Below are 17,355 nucleotides of genomic sequence, written 5' to 3'. Positions count from 1 at the left end.
TCTTCCTAACACTGATAGTTGTAAATTTTCCCATTTTTCCAAATCTAATTTTATTTGATTTGATAATTTTATATAATTATCTTCTTTTATCCTTGCACATCTTGCTGTTAAGTATATTCTCAAATATTTAACTTTCTTAGCTATTTGGAAGTGTATTTTTTCTGACAGTTTTTTTTTTTGCTTATCTGTAAGGTTTTTAACAGTTGTTTTCTCTGTTTAATTTCAATCCTGCTATTTCTCCAAATTCTTCTATCCTTTTCAATAATTTAGAAGATATTTGATCTTGGATAGATCTTTGTTTCTGGAATATTATTAATGTGTCATAGAAAAAACTATTTTAGAAGATTAGTGATATGTGTACAGCTATAGCTGCTTTTGCTACAGATTAAAAATAATATGGAATAGGCATTGCCTCAATTCTTATTTAAAAATATATTGAAGTGTGTTCATACATATAGTATGTCAAATTTGCTTACTAAATTTTTATCTGGAGATATCTGTCAAATTTATTTTCTCTCTATCATTCAGCTTAATTCTGTTATGCCTACAATGTTGGTATATATCTCTTCAGAAATGATAGTATGGGAGGAGTTGTGGTTACTTAGCAGTTTAATATACCTAATTTTCTGTAACAGCGATGTCACTTTATCTGATTTAAGCAAATGGATTTTATTTCCAACTAAACAGAAAGTAGGTTATATTGTGAGGATGCATATGGTCCTTCATTTCTGCTCAACCAGCTTTTGTTTATTAAAAGGATCAAACCAGGAATGTCAAAGTATGTGTAAATATAGAATTTCTGGTGTACCAGAGAAAAGCATGCAAATTCTTCTTTTCATTTTTCAGATAGCACACTTTTTCATGATGACCAATTTGGATAAAAAATGGTTAATTTTAAATGCAAAACTAAGGTATACTTTCTGAATCTGAATCCTGTCAGGAGTTTATCAGCTATTACCAGAATTAGTTAGCATGGCTGATGGTTAAATATAGATCAAATCACCGGAGGGACTCAAATTGGAGAAAGATGAATTTAGGAAACCAGTAAATTTAAATCATGTTTTCTAATTCTGGATTATTGTCATAAACCATAAAAAATGAAGCACAATTCCAAGTTTGCAAATAATAAACAGTTGAAAATCAGAGCGGAAACATCCAATTCCTCAAAACTGTGCTAGAAGGCAGTTCAGCATTTATCGCTAAAATGAATTTGGCTAATGACCTGGTTAGAATTGTTTTGTCAGAATCATTAGGGTAACTACCACTGGCAGCAGCCATCATGCTAGATATGTGAGCATTTGATCTTTGGACCATTGTGAAAGTATTTGGTGTAAATAGGATGTTATTTGATCTTTTTCTGTAACTTGATTTCCAAAATTATGACTCCATTCTGCGCAATGATTATGTACTGGACTACCAGGAACATTAAATAGTTTATAATGCAGGCTATTTGTTTTAAAACTTTATGCAAAGTGTTGTATTGTTAATCTATTTGAGATGGGATTGCACAGTTTAGCAGGTTGTTTTTTCCACTTGCAGAGCATAGCCTGATGGGGAATGTGATGACATAATAACTACAAGGAATGGAGTTTAAGCATTCATTGTTTCAGAATTTAGGAGGATTTTTAAATAAATAAAATTAATGGGCTAAGTTTGATTTGTTTATCATTGTTAGGGGTTCTAGGCACCACAAAACAAGTCATAATGTTCTGTTATAATTCTTGCAGTGCAGATTATTACTGTTATCCTGCTCTCTACTTTTTAGGCACTATCCCATTGGTTTACTATTTGATCTTCATGCTTCAAATGCAACCCTTCCATGGAATATCACAGTACATTTTAAGGTATAGCAATATATCTCTTTAATATATATTTCAAAATGATATATTAGAAGCAGGATTTATGCCTTAATTTCTGGAATGAAAGGGAAATGGTAAATATCAACAGATAACAAGTAAAGGACTTGTATTTTATTATTTGTTTTCAGAGTAGTAGTATTTGGTGTAGTATGTTTTAATACGCTCCAATCTATCAGTTTAAAAAACGTAGCTGTAATATCATTGGGGGGACTGAAAAGAACTGTAAAAATATTGAAATTTCTGTTAAAAATGCCTACTCACTTTCATGCATAATAGCAATAACAATAGAAGCAATATAGCACTTAGACTTACATACCGCTCCATAGGGCTTTACAGCAGTGGTCCCAAAGCTTTCCAGCTCTGCGGACTGATGGGAGTGGCAATGTTAGGTAGGAGAGGGGGTGATTTTGCACAAGCGGGTGCATGTGCGTCCACTACTTGCACAAATGGAATTTCACATGCTCGCCCGCTCACCCAATGCTTGCGTGGTCTGGTTCCCAATGGGTTGAGGCCTGGGGGTGACCCCTGCTTTACAGCGCTCTCTGAGCAGTTTACAATGTCAGCATATTGCCCCAACAATCTGCGTTGTCATTTTACCGACCTTGGAAGGATGGAAGGCTGAGTCAACCTTGAGCCCATCAGGCTCGAATTCCAGGCTGTAGGCAGAATTAGCCTGCAATACTCCATTCTAACCACTGTACCACATACATGTGGTTAATATACTACGAGCAATAATAAGCCATAGTCCTGCATATTGACTTTAAAATTTGGCTCACCAATGAGTGCGTAGATCATTAATAATTCTTCCTTGTTGGAAACTAGTTGCTGTGATCCAGTGTGTTTATTGCTGAGCTGTAAGTTTGGTAAAGTACAATATCTTTCCCTCATTAAACATATTTTGTCTTAATATGTTGTCAAATGTTCACTTTCCTAATACAAAATTTTGCCCAAAATTTTCATTTACAAACCAGACAGTTGTTAAGTAAGTTTTGCCCCATTTTACAACATTTCTTGCCACAGTTGTTAAGTGAATCTGGCTTTGCTTGTCAGACGTTAAAATGCCTATGTAGATACTCAATCAACCAAGGTCATGGTTGTCCCAAAGATGCTTTTTCCAAAAGGCAACTGATCTTTCTCATTTTTTTTTCTTTGAAAATGTTTCGCTTCTCATTCAAGAAGCTTCTTCAGTTCAATTCTTTAGATGTGAAGAAACATCTTGGAAGAGAAGCAAAAACATTTTCCAAATACAAACAAACAAACAAGAAAATCCAGTTGCCTTTTGGAAAAAGCACCTTTGGGTCAATTGTCAGAAGGTTTCAGAAGGTGATCACTTGGCCCTAGGATATTGCAACCTTCATAAACACATGTCAGTTGCTAGGTGTCCAAATTTTGATTATGTGACCATGGAAATGCTTCAGTAATTGTCAGTGTGAAAAATGGTCATAAGTCATTTTTTTTCAGTGCTGTTGTAACTTTCAACAGTCATTAAACAAATGGTTGTAAGTTGAGGGCTACCTATAATGTTCTTTGCTTTGCTCCTCTAAACTACTTTTGAGTATTTTTTAAATTTTGAATTACAATGTTATATTTTTAGAACTTTCCAGAAAAAGATCTTTTGCATTGCTCCTCTAAGGAAGTAATTGAAGCTCATTTCATGGCTTGCATAAAAGAAGCAGATGCCTTAAAGCATAAGAGTCAAGTAATCAATGAAATGCAAAAAAAGGATCATAAGCAACTTTGGATGGGGCTGCAAAATGGTAAGAGCCACTTTTAAGTGAAGTATGGTATATTCAGTCATTCAATAAACTTTTGGGCTAAGGTATTATTGTAAGGCATTTCCAGTTTCTACTTGTACTTCAGGAATTCAAGAAATTGGAATGTAAGATACTGTATACGTTGTATACTCGTTCTAATAAGTTATTGAGACATAATTCAATCTTGTTTGTTAAGATCATTTTATAACAATTGATCCACAGGTTAACAGTTGCTATCCTTTGTCACCTTTTGATTTAGAAGTGGTAGATCATGGCAAACTAACTTTGCATCCATAATATCAAAATGCCAATCAAATAGTAAAATGTTGATAGATCTAGTAAAAATCAAACTCGCAAAGCACAATAGCTTATATGGTACGGGGGGGGGGGAATCTCTTTTTTAATTGAGAGCTTTATTCAGTTGTTTATTTATTGAGAGTCGTTGAGTTGGGCTCCGTACAAGTTATGATAATTTCTCCTGGTGCCAGAAAAAGGAGATAATAGTAAGAGGAGAGAAAAAGTCAGAAGTAGGTACTGTATATGTGGCTTCACAGGTCCAATTGAAGGACAGGCTAGTTACAGCATAGTTGCAAACTATAGTAGTCTACAGGTAGTGTTTGACTTACGATTATTTGCTTAGTGACTGTTCGAAATTATGTTGGTGCTGAAAAAATTGACTTTTGATTGGTCCCATGACCGCCGCAGAATCCCTGAAGTTACATGATCAGAATTAGGGCACTTGGCAACCAACAAGGTGCAGTCTCCCCAGGGTCATACAATCTCCATTTGCAACCTTCCTGGTTGGCTTTTGACAAACAAAGTCAATGGGTGAAGCTGCATTTGCTTAACAACCACAGCAAAAAAGGTAGTAAAACTGTGCACAGTCATGTGATGACTCGTGATGACTGCTTTGCTTAGCGATGGAAGTTATGGTCCCAACTGTGATCGTAAGTCGAGGACTACCTATACAATGTTTTGTGTTGCAGTGATCTGAACAACTCATCTCTGTTATCTGGAGTTGGAGTGGTTTGCAGTAACTTGGTGGTGGGTTGCTGACATGAGTAAGAATAACTGATAGTACTGATTGCTTGAAGCAACAATAAGTCACACCAGATTGCAGAGGACAGGGAACAATGAAAGCAGGGTAAGGAGAGAGACCTTATCAATCAATAGTCCTGTTTTTTTGATAATGGTCTAGGGGTGCTGTTTCTTATAAAACTGTTTCTTATATAGTCTTATATAAGACTATCCAACCATGCATTATTTAATTTATTTTCATTTCTGCAGTATTAGAATAGTTAGAATCATGAGTAGTTTAGTTTTTTAAATGCTGTGTGGAAAGAGGACACTTGAAAATATTAATAATTAAAAAGTGAGTTTAACTGTTTAGGGTTTCACTGCTAGCATTGTTTAATCAGTTTCTCTTAAGATTTTTGACATTCAAGATTTGGAGCAGAAGTGTTGGTTGGCTTGTTTGGGAGAACGTTTTGATAATCCAAGATAAGAGGTTGCCTAAAAATGTTGGTTGTATTAGGTTTCAATGTGTGTCACTGGAAACTGCACCTGTAGAACCTGACAGATAATATTTTGAAAACTTTCAAAGGCTAATTTTGTATTTGAGCCATTAGTAAAAGAGAAATAAGAAAAAAATTACGAAACCAAGATAACTTTTTAAAATACATGCGGCATCTTTCACTATGGCTTTCATTATATACGGGATGATGTTAAACTCCTCTGTGAAACAATATTCATGACCACAAAAAAGAAAAGAAAGTAGCAGTTGTTACAACTGCCTGATGGTTGATGATACATCTGCAAGTTGCTTTTTCTATGAAACATTGTGCATTTGTCTTTCTACCTATAAATGTTCTGGTATAACTCTTTGCTTGACACAAAGAAGCCTCTAAAACTCTTTTTTATTTTGCCATTTTTCTCAATTTGTAGAGAAATTCATGTAAATGGTAGGAGTTTACACAACGATTGATGTAAGAAGAGTGAAATAGCACTTCATGATAATCACTTTGTTAATTTACTGTTCTGTTAGAGTAAAATGTGGATGACATTAAAAACAAAAGGATGAGAGAAATATTTAGAAAGTTCACCCTTGATAATAGAAATACCTACTACATCTATGTATTCTAAATTCTGTGTTGAAATATGTTTCTTTCTGTTGAAACTGCCTATTTAAGTGTTTTATTTGTATATCTTGAGCAAACTGGTTATATAATGAAACTGAGCTTCAATCCTTTTTGTATTTCCCTGGCAATAAGCTCTCTGGAAATTATATCTGAGTGAAATTTGCTGTATTGCATTTCTTCTCATTCAACAGATATCAATAAACTGATACCAATAGAGAAGATACCAATAAATTGAACTGGGACTATTATCAAATTTTTTGATTTATAATAAAATGGGTCCTATATCAGTAGAAAGATCAGCACCAGATATGTGGTGCTTGGTATTTAAGTTTTTAAAAATGTAAATGTATGTCAAAGCCATAACATTACAGTGCAAAAGGATAAAGGGTGGTGAGATGGAGGCTTAGCTCCAGTTGCCTATTGCTTCACTCTGCATTTTGTTCCCTGGGATTCTTTTTGCCTACCAAAAATATTATTAGTAGAAATCATTCTTGTAAGGGAAATGTAACTATCAGAGAAAAATAAAAATAAAAATGCTATTCAGCATTACCCCACACAGCTTTTTTCCCCACTTTAGATAGGTTATGGGCAAATTCAAATTTAAACACTTATTTAGACTTGATGTTTTTAAGTTCAATTATAAAACTTTAAAGTGCCTGGAAAAATATTAAGCCAGAATGATAGTAAAATAACATTAGCTAATGTTTTAAATGACAGGATTACACGATTAGGAGGCCAATACTCATGAGGTCTAATCTTTAATTCTTAACTATCTACAAAATGTGGACATGTCTGGAAATGTTATTGAACAAATCAATAGGTCTACATGATGTAACTTAGGTTTATTTATCAAAAGCGATTAAGGCCATGGAGACAAGTAGTCTCATTTTTTTTTAATCAAGAGGCAATCTATCTTGTCTCAGTGAAACTGTTTAGGTGACCTCAATCTACTCTGGGCTGGTGCTGCAGGAGAAGACTCTTTCCACAATTTTGATGAGATTGCTTCATTGATTAGATTGCCTAGAGTGTTTCCACTCTAAGCTGCTTCTCCTCTGCCTAGAACATGTCCTGAAACTGCCTGTTGTAAAAAAAAACTTCATTTCATAAGTGCAAAAGTGTTGTAAGAGAGTGGGATCCCACCTACCTCCCCAACAGATAAAAGCTAAAGCTTCTCACCAAAACGTATAAATAAGTGGCACTATAAACTTGCCTCCCATGAGATTTGCTGGCCAGGAGTTTTGGCTCAATGGTACTGGGGAGACACAAAGTTTGGGATAACTGCCTTGCCTGCCCTTCATCTGTTGGCAAATTTCTAGGAGCTCTTCAGGCAGGTTGTCAACTGTGGAAACTGAGGCAATTTTGCGCTCCCAAACTTTCTTTTTATTTCTCACTTTCCTATCCAAATAGAAAAAAAAATGTACATTTTAATGCAAATATGGTATCACAAAATGTAGCATATTAACTAGCTATTCAATAAGTAAATTGATCCCAATCAACTTATTTTGAAGTGTGTGATCATTTACATATTTTATCTGCAGCAATAGACTAGGACCACCATATTAAACTTATTTGTGAAAAAGTCTCTGGTTTTCTAACTGGTCTTAATATACTTTAATATACGGTATTTGATTGCTAAAAAATAATTCATTCTAAAAAATTCAACATGATCCTTCCATAAGAATATGGATGTTATCAGTGGTGGGATTCAGCCAGTTCGTATCAGTTCGGCAGAACCGGTAGCTAATTTTTTGTTGCCCAGGCCCAGAATGGATTTCCGGAAGCGGCACCCACACAGAGAACCGGTTGTTCACATATTTAAATCCCACCACTGGATGTAATGTGAAATAAATGAAACTATAACAGTGTAGTCAGATTGTTCATATCTGTATATAGTTGTTTGCAGTTTTGCTGTTGTTTTTCTTAATCCTAGTAATTGCTGTTTATTTTCAGACAAATTTGAACAGTTTTGGGCTATAAACCGGAAACTCATGGAGTATCCTGCAGAAGAGAATGGATTTCGCTACATCCCATTTAGAATATACCAGGTCAGGGAATATATGAATATTATTTTTAATAGAAGTGTTACACTTGGTTACGGGATTGGCTTGTCTTGTACTTTGCCTGTGTCTCAGTTTCTTATAGGGAAACTATCAGTACATGATAGGGCATTCAGACTGTTGACTGTTTAGGCTGAGAGGAAGTGACTTCCTCTTAGCCTAGACAGCCAGCTGTCCATGCCTAAGAAAGGACCAGCGTGTGTGTTTCCCTACTCCTAGACCAGTTACTTTAATTGCTACACTGTACTGGCTCTGAGTTTGAAAATGAAAAATACTAGCTAAATAGAATACTAGTTGTATGTAGTATAAATATTTATTCAGAGGATATTAATATCTTTGAACCTTAGAGGGGGGGAACAACATGGCTAGAGCAGAACTAATCTGGATTGCTTCCTATCCCTTCCTACCTATCCTAAAATCTCATTTGCCATTCAGCTACTTGGAAAATGTGTTACTGAACATGTGGGCTGGATTGACAGTTTATGAATGGCAGAAAAAAAATCTCCCATTTTTGGGAAGAAAGGAGATCCGGATGTTTCCTTGATTTATTTTAAACAATTCCAGGAAAGAAGTACCGGGGAAACATATCCAATTACACGCTCTTAAAAATACAGAGAGAGATAGATGTAGAGGTAGAAATAGAGAAAGGAGGAAAAAGTAATAGAATTTTACTGAATTCTAGAACTGATCTAAGTTGCTTGTCAGTGGGATAGCCTCTAGGGCTGACGCAGTCACCTATGTCTATATTCACATTCATCAACCCCCAATACAAAATCCACAGAGTCAGCTATGTTTGGCTTTTCTTGCTTTCCTCCCAGTTCTTTTTGGGTAGATAAAAAGGCAGTGGGGTTTAAAATGTACTATTCCTTATTGAACTTTCTGTCCAAGAATTAACTGGCATTTAATTGGCTATATAGGTGGGCAGCTGTCAGAGGTTCTTTCGGGTTGATTGAAAGCATTTCTCCTTGCTGGCCATATCCTGCTCCTCTCTCTTTTCATGTGTGGATTATGGTTTGCTGAAGAGTCAGGTGCGTGTTGGGGAAGGAGAGTGTGACAGGGAGCTGCAAAAATAAAGCAATGTAGACAGTTTAGGGAAGAGTCCAGAACTTTGATCATCTTCCAATAATCATTTGAAGGCCTGGGTGCCATCTAAACTATTCTGGACCTCAAGCTATATTTTGGCTCTCAGTTTATATACTGTCTGATACACGTAGTGATAGCTCCTGGCTTATGTAAGTGCAGTTATCCCAACAATTTTTTTTCTAGGCTAATTGTAACATTTTCCTTCAAGAGAAAAAAAGAATCTATATTCTGCTCACAGATATTCATCTGCATATTGATTGTAATACTATGCCCAAATCATTTATATTGTTTTGTAAATGATGCAAACACTTAGGAAAAGAAACAGGCAACTTAAATAAATTATAAAATAAAATCAGTTTGTTGGGTAGTGGGTAGGTTTAAGAGATTCACAATCAGTCTGTGTAGGAGACTCAGTCTAAACAGTTGCCATAATTTCTCCCTCATTCCTGAAATAATGCTGCTCTTGATCATGTAGGAGATTAGGAAAGTTTCATTATTCCTTATGACATATCCTGCCAAATGAAAGGATGTGAGGAAGGCATGGGTTGTTGCCCACATATGATTAGGAAAATTGTCCTTAACTATTTGTGACCGAAATCTTTGTCTATTGTCTAGACAAAATTGTAATAATCCTTACTATATAAAAATAAATAAGTCTAGCTTCATTCCAGATGTGTGTGTAATTCTAATGACTGCCCTTAATTTAACCACAGTCTCTGAGACATTCATATTATTTACCTTAAGTATCACTGACATTGCTTTGATACTGTTATAGACATAATGATAACATTTTACTAAATAACAGACCGTGGCAATTGAAGGTTTCCGTTACGGGTGCACTACATGTGTATTTGTTTCAGATTCCTTTAGGACTGTATAATTATTAACTTTCAACAAGGAGTAGTGCTTCAAAGTTCCTTAGAAGTAACTTTAAAGTATGTATATATAAATAATTACATATACGCACAACAAACTGACATAGTGTATGTAGCAAAGCCTTTATAGGTTATATGAAGCCTGATAATTTCCAATTACTTGTTGTATTGTAGGACAATTAAATTAACCAAGTTGTTACCATAAAATGTGGTGATTACCACCTACTGAGATTTTTTTTAAAGCAGGAGATTATTTAAATTCACAGAGAATAAAGCTACTAATCGTGGTACTATATAAATCTATCTGTTTTGAATGAACAATGTCGTATGAAATCTCTAATGTGGTATTTATAGGATGCAAGAGACTTTAACAGTACAGTTATAAATTTAGTTTTACAATTTTATTTGCTATGATTTTTTATGTCAAATAATTGGTCAGTGTGCCAATAAGAAAATAAACAGTTGAAAACAAAGAATTAACATGATATAAATAGCTGCCAAGTTCAGTTAGCTACTGCTTGGGAATTTAACTTTTTTATATATATCTAAAGGGAGGGGTTTTTGTTTCTTTCTTTCCTTGCCTAGTTATTTTTTCTCCTGACCTTACCTTATATGCCTGCAGTTTTGTTCCACTCTTTCTCTTCCTGAGATTTATACTTCCTCTTTCCCCAACACATCCTTTTGAAATTATTTTGTTGTTTCTGCTGGAATAAGGAGTAAGTAGGAACTATATAGTATGTACAATGTTTTCTGGGTGTGAAGGAGCATTACATACTAGAGAATGGTTATAGATAGGAATGTTGTAAAGGGGATGATTTGTTTATAGGCAAATAATTTTAAGTAGTAATTAATTTAATTTGGAGTTTCTTGACTCTGCCTTTTGGGGAACTATAGCTTCTGGAAGGTAAATGCATATATTACTTTGGAAATATGTAATACAGGCGTATCATTTATTTATTCGATTTTTATTCTACTAAAATCACACAACTCTCAGCTGTTACAATGTTACAGTAAAAACAAACAAGCAAAAAAGTAAGTTTGAAAAAAAAGTAAGAAGAAAAAATAGGGTATTCAAAAAAAAAAAGATTGTTTTTAACATCTTCCTAAAAGCTACAAGTGGGGCAGGTAGTCTGAGCTTAATGGGAGTTGGTTCTATAGCATTTTTGTGCTTCAGAGAAGCAATGCCTTCTGGCTTCAACTCTCCTGGCATCCCAGAAATGTGGGACTGCAAGAATGAAGAAGGGAAAGAGACCTGTAAGTATCCAGGTAGCAAGCTATGAAGGCTTTTTATAGGTTAAAATTGGATCTTTAAATTGCCCTTGAAACAGGATATAATATATCGTATTATAGAGTTACCTGTAATTCTGGAGTCAGTTTTAAAGGCAGACCTATGTGAAGCTCATGGGAGTACTACAAGTAGGCCTCGACTTATGACCACAATTAAGCCTGAAATTTCCATTGCTAAACAAAACAGTTAAGTGAATTTTGCCCCATTTTACAGCCTTTCTTGCCACACCTGCTTAAGTGAATCACTGCAGTTGTTAGTAGCACTGTTGTTAAATGAATCTAGCTTTTCCCCATTGACTTTGCTTATCAGAAAATCACAAAAAGGGGTCACATGACCCCTGGACACTGCAGCTGTCATAAATACACGCCAGTGGCAGGCATCAGAATTTTGACCATGTTACCAATTGGGAATGCTGCAACAGTTGTAATAAGCCATTTTTTTTCCAGTGCCTTTGTAATTTTGAACAGTCGCTAAATGGTTGTAAGTCAAGAACTTGTATATGTGACTGAGTAGTATAGGTGATGAGATACTGTTGCTAGGTCCTCTTGCATTAGGTAAGGATGAAATAGGCAATAGTCAAGCAGGAGCTATAAGCTCTGAAGAATCCCCAATCATGAACCTGTTCCTGCATGCCTAGTGCCTGTTGTCAATGGTACCGAAAGAGAACTCCAATGTAAAAAGAACTGCTTTGCTTGGGTTCTCTTTTGAATCTGTTCTCTGCCATCCAGACCCTCTCAGCTTCCATGCACTGGCATACAATATCAGTAGGATTTCTCCCACAAACCAAGATATCATCAGTATACTGTTGAATTTATTTATTTATGAGACTTATATACTGCTTTAAGTGCAAGCACTCTCTAAGCGGTGTACACCAGTAAGCAATGTATATATATATATATATTTACATTGCCCCCAACAATCTGGGTCCTCATTTTACCTACCCCGGAAGGATGGAAGGCTGAGTCAACCTTGAGCCAGTGAGATTTGAACCGCTGACCTGCTGAACACAGTCAGCTAAAGTACTGCACTCTAACTGCTGCGCCACCTCGGCTCATTTTAATGACCTCCCAGGGGTTTTGTATAGCTTAAAAAGCAGAGGAGCAAGGAATGACTCTTATAGGTGAGGGAATACTAGCTTAACCTCTCTCCCCTGACTAAAACAGAATGAAATTGTGACAAAGGAAGGAATGGAAATCAGTCCCCAACTCCCCAGAGAATTCCATAAGATGTCATGTGCAATAATATTGAAAACTGCTGAGGATAAGGAGAGCTGCACTATCCCGATTTAGATCCTGACATAGATCAGCAAGACAAAAACCAATGCCATCTCGATCCCATATCCAGGAATGAACACAGATTGAAAAGATCCAAGCTTCCTCTAGGGTGTCGCATCATTGAAGGGAAGGGTGGAGACCAAAAGATAATTATCCAAGACCATAAGACAAAGGTCCCCAACCTTTTTGGGCACCAGGGACTGGTTCCGTGTAGAGAGGTTTTCCTGTGGACCAGAGCGTGCATAGTTTTGTGTGCTGCCTGCATCTCGCGGGTGGGGCTTTGCTTGTTTGTGCAGACCGGTTGCTGGCATGCCATGGCCCGGTACTGGTCCACGGACTGGGGCTTGGGGACCCCTGCTTTACACCATCAATATCCATACACTTGTTTGGCATGAGACAAATTTTACAAGAAGTCAGGTGAGGTTGAAAAATATAAACACAATTGTGTTTCGCACTCTTTGTCATCAATGCAAAGGTAATTATTAATGAACAATACATTTTAAAAGGTACTTGCCCATTTCTAGGGAAAACATTTTTCCTGGCATTGTTTAAAAGACTACTTCTCTTATTCAATTTGTTTAAAAGACAAACTTTCCAGGAGTAGTCTTTGCAGGAAATCTTTTTCCTTATAATCATTACCCTGTTAATTTTTTCTTGAAGTTTCATTGCTTCCACTTCCTCATATAGTCATGGAAATTAATCTGTTTGTTTATTTGGCTTCCCCTACAACCTTACTGTAAATTTCACTATAAAGATATTGGTAGCAGCTTAAAGGCATAGACTGGGTTTAAAATCTTTTCTTTCTATCCTTTCTTCCTTTTTTTTTTTTTTTTTGAATTGGTCAACCTGCTTGTTACTACCTATCAGAAATTTGAGGATGCAAAACTCACTGTGCTTGTAGGAATTTTTATGATAATATAATTAATATAAAGTTTATTTCACTGGGGTACTAACAGTGAAATTAAATGTGAAACTGATGAATTGAAAACCAAAGAAGCTTTAATTCTCAATACAAGAAGGCAAATATGTTGTAGTAGGTATAATTGAGACTTGATGATTTCTTTGTTTGGAATATAGCAATTCAAGGATATAATTTGCTAAAAAAACCAGAAACAGAAAAGGCAAAAGAAAAGCACAGTTATCCACATTGGTTCAAAAATGCAAGTGAATAAATTTGGTAATGTTTATGAGAGACTTTGGGTTAAAAAAATAACTGGAGAAACGAATAAAAGCAATACAGGTAATCCTTGACTTACAACCATTAGTTTAGTGACTGAAGTTACAATGGCACTGAAAAAGTGCCTTATGACTGTTTTTCACACTTAACAACCGTTGCCGCATCCCCGTGATCACGTGATCAAAATTTGGACGCTTGGCAACTGGCATGTATTTATGATGGTTGTGGTGACTTTGGGTCATGTGATCACTTTTTGTGACCTGATAAACAAAGTCAATGGAGAAGCCAGATTCACTTAAAAATTGTGTTGCTAACGTAACAACTGCAGCGATTCATTTAACAACTATGACAATTAAGGTTGTCAAATGGGGCTAAATGCACATAACAGCTGTCTTTTTAGCAATGGAAATTTTGGTCTGAATTGCGGTCGTACGCCAAGGGCTAGCTGTCCTGTGATCAGTGTTGTGATGAGAAATAATAGTCAGATTGTGATCTGAAAGAAAAGCTTTGCAACACCGTAGCATAAATGGAGCATCTCTCTTCCAATGGTTAAATGAGCTATGTTTTTTTTTTCAAGGGATTGTTTTGAAAGTCATTCCCTGTTGTTCCCTGCAGGCACATCTATTTTGGGCTTTTCACAATACCACAAACAGATTAATATATATTGAGAAAGGGCTCTTCCATATGCTTTGCATAGCCCTACCGGTCAGTTTAGTTCCTGTTGACAATTCAACCAAGGGGAAAGTATTTTTCTAAAATCAAACTTTTTCAAGAAGACATGAAGTGTTAAAAGACATTTTTCCTGACATTGTTTTAAGAAGCAGAGTTTTCAAGAATAGTCTTTCCAGGAAATTCCCTTTTCTTAAAATAATTACACTGTCACTTTCTCTTAAAGTTTTGTTGCTTCTACTTCCTCAGCTAAGCTAAATAAAGGAAATTTTAGACAATCAATGTAGTGCCTAATGATTATTGGAAGGGAAATGTCCCAAAATTTAGAAGGATGGGAAGAATCTGGGAAACTACAGGTTGGTCAGTTTGTATTGATATCTGCAAAGGGACTAGAACGTTTCATAATGCAAGAGATCTGTATTGAAAAGATGCAGTAATAAGAACCATCATGAATAGCTTTCAAATTATCGTAATGTGGTAGGCATAGTTTAATCTTGATTTCAGCTACATTTGGGACAAAGTATTGCTCCATATTTCATTTTTTAAAACTGCTTAACTCATTCTAATAGGTTCCCATCCTTATAGAGCAGTGGTTCTCAACCTTTCTAATGCCGCGACCCCATAATACAGTTCCCCATGTTGTGGTGACCCCCAACCACTTATACATCACCGGGTGCCAGGGGCGTGGCCAAAGAAAAGGGGGAAAAAATGGCGGACAGCCTTGTTTGGCGACCCCCGTGAAATGGTCGTTCGACCCCAAATGGGGTCCCGACCCACAGGTTGAGAACCACTGTTATAGAGAATAATTTCCTGCAAGCCTTAATCTCAATCAGGACAAGTGAGGAGTACATTTACTCCACTTTCAGACTACTGTCCTACTGCTTAATGGAAAAAAAACCAAATCCAAACTGTGTTGGGTCAGTGACAAATTGAGATAGGCCTAAGATTCTCATGATAGCTGTGAAGCATGTCGAACTACCACAAAACTACATTCCAGAAGTCTGTACCAATTCCAGGATAATTTATTTGCCACATTTCTAGGCCATCTATTTTCAAATAGTGGGGAGTGACTTCCCAAAGCAAAAGCACAAATACATTAAATGATATCCAGCGTAAAGTAAAATAGGCATATAGAGAGAAACCATAAAAGATGCAAGATATCTCCACTTCCCTCATTAAAAGGAGATTTCAGCCAGATTACCTAGACCCAGACCTGGGGAAACAACTAGCTTTTTAAGATGGTTTAAAGGCAGCCTAAATGGGGGCCATGTGGACCACTGGAGTGCTTGCGTAGATTTTGAGATAACCTCTTTCAAGTGAGATACAGGGAATTGGCCATGGAAGTAGGTGGTACACTAGCAGAATCCCTAATCTGTCCTAAATATCCAAAGTGTCAGTGTGTGTGTTCTCTAGGTAAACCTTGTGTGCCTAATGTCAAGTCAACTTTTGGGAGATGTGTTTGACATGTTTTTTTTTAGTCAAGAGACATGTTCTGGAAAGGATGTTGGCTTGGGTTTTTCTTTTCTGTAAATAAATCTTAATATATCTTTAATGCAGGTTAAATGGTATTACATAGACCTGTTTTTTAGGGAATTGATAGTTACTCATTTGAAAAGCTTGGAATCAAATTTAAACCAAAGTTCAACAATGTTAAAATGTTGCTATTGGATGTTTTATTTATTTAGAGGCAACACAATAGTGCACATAATCTGATACTTTAGTACACTGAGGAAGTAACTTTAAGGACTTCAGTTTTTGTATGGCTAAAAAAATGACATGTGGAAATCATAAGGGTATTGTGTGGGTTTAACATTTAAGGCAATTTGCCGTGGTTTAAATATAATTAGGAAATCCATTCTTTTATGTAGATGTAAAGACTAGTAAGTCTGTTGGCTTTCATTTCTTAAGAATTACAATTTGTGGTTTATGTTTTTTTATGTTATGATTACATCCTGTATAAATTGTTTGGCTTATACATATTGCTTAAAAGCCAGTTAGCCAATGTTCTTAGGAAGAAGATAGTAACATTTAGTCAACTTACCTATGGAAGAAGTTACTATGTAATGGTACATGTTACTTTGAAATAACATTAGCATTTTTTAAAATCTACTGTATGTGGCTGAAGTCTGAGCTTTATCACTTTAATACCAGTTTTCAAAACAGATCAAGGCTCTTTTAAAGAGGTTTCAAAATGAAACAAACTTTATTAAAGATCCAAACAAAACTTAATTCCCAGACTAAATTTGTGAAACTATTTTTATTTGATGTTACAACTTTCCATTTTTGGAACTCTTGAGGTACTGTGGGCCAAAAATAATACATATATGATACCTAGAATAATTATAAAGCAACTCAAAAGATGTAGACAAGTGTCCTAACTCCTCAAGAGCAAAAGAGTAAAGTCCTAGTAGCAAATATAAGAGAGGATTTCCATGAGGATGTGTATTAAGTAAGAGTCAATTCTCCAGCACTGGAGATGGATAATCCACCAATGGGTTTAGGCTGTGTTCCTGCCCAATCAGATCAAGTCAGCCAAAGTTGCCACGCCCATCCTGGACCATAGAGATCCCATTCTTGACTTGATCTCGCCCAGGACAGTTGTGCAAGTTTGGCTCTTAGGCAGGTTCAGTCTCTATCGGTGGATTTTCCATTTCCAAATTGCTGAACATTGCTGTATTCAGCACAGAATTTGGCCTTCTAGTAGTAATTACTAGTCTTACTTGAACGCCTTTTCTCAGCACGGAGATGGATAATCCACTCCCGCCCTCACAAGTTACTTAGGCCTAGGGCTAGATTGATGAGCCAATATGTCTTGCAGTCAGTCAATGGCTACGCTCGCATCAAGAATGGGATCTCTATGGTCCAGGACGGGCATGCCAACTTTGGCTGACTTGATCTGATTGGGCAGGAACACAGTCTAAACCCATTGGTGGATTATCCATCTCCGTGCTGAGAAAAGGCGTTCAGGTAAGACAACGTCCCTTCAAATTTTTTACATGATTTGAAGAGCTGAATTGATATAGATCATTAGTTTGTAATAACAATCTAATCTTGCAACCACTGCAGAATTATTAAATGTGCAATTTGATAACCAATTTATTGCACATTTGTATTTAGATATTTTCACAGTGTTGCCTTTCAATCAAAGCTTCATACAGCTGTATTTCTTTTTCTTTTTTGT

At 36.0% G+C, this 17,355-nt stretch overlaps 1 protein-coding gene across 8 annotated transcripts in view; it reads left to right on the top strand.

Moving 5' to 3' along the window:
- Positions 1 to 17,355, top strand: part of ATG5 (autophagy related 5) — a 42,005-nt gene that overhangs the window by 16,124 nt on the left and 8,526 nt on the right. For 7 of the 8 annotated variants that reach the window (XM_039351096.1, XM_039351097.1, XM_039351100.1 and 4 more), the window contains exons 4-6: positions 1,766 to 1,844; positions 3,454 to 3,616; positions 7,702 to 7,796. In XM_039351096.1, the coding sequence (XP_039207030.1) occupies positions 1,766 to 1,844; positions 3,454 to 3,616; positions 7,702 to 7,796 (337 nt within the window). Of the gene's footprint in view, positions 1 to 1,765; positions 1,845 to 3,453; positions 3,617 to 7,701; positions 7,797 to 8,725; positions 8,837 to 17,355 lie in introns of all 8 variants that reach the window. The other variant, XR_005557641.1, reaches the window with a different exon arrangement.

The sequence above is a fragment of the Crotalus tigris genome, unplaced genomic scaffold (genome assembly GCF_016545835.1).
Source record: "Crotalus tigris isolate CLP2741 ecotype Arizona unplaced genomic scaffold, ASM1654583v1 scf7180000018371.15429387391:27106975, whole genome shotgun sequence".
Classification (NCBI taxonomy): domain Eukaryota; kingdom Metazoa; phylum Chordata; class Lepidosauria; order Squamata; family Viperidae; genus Crotalus; species Crotalus tigris.
This window is presented reverse-complemented; position numbering and strand designations above follow the sequence as displayed.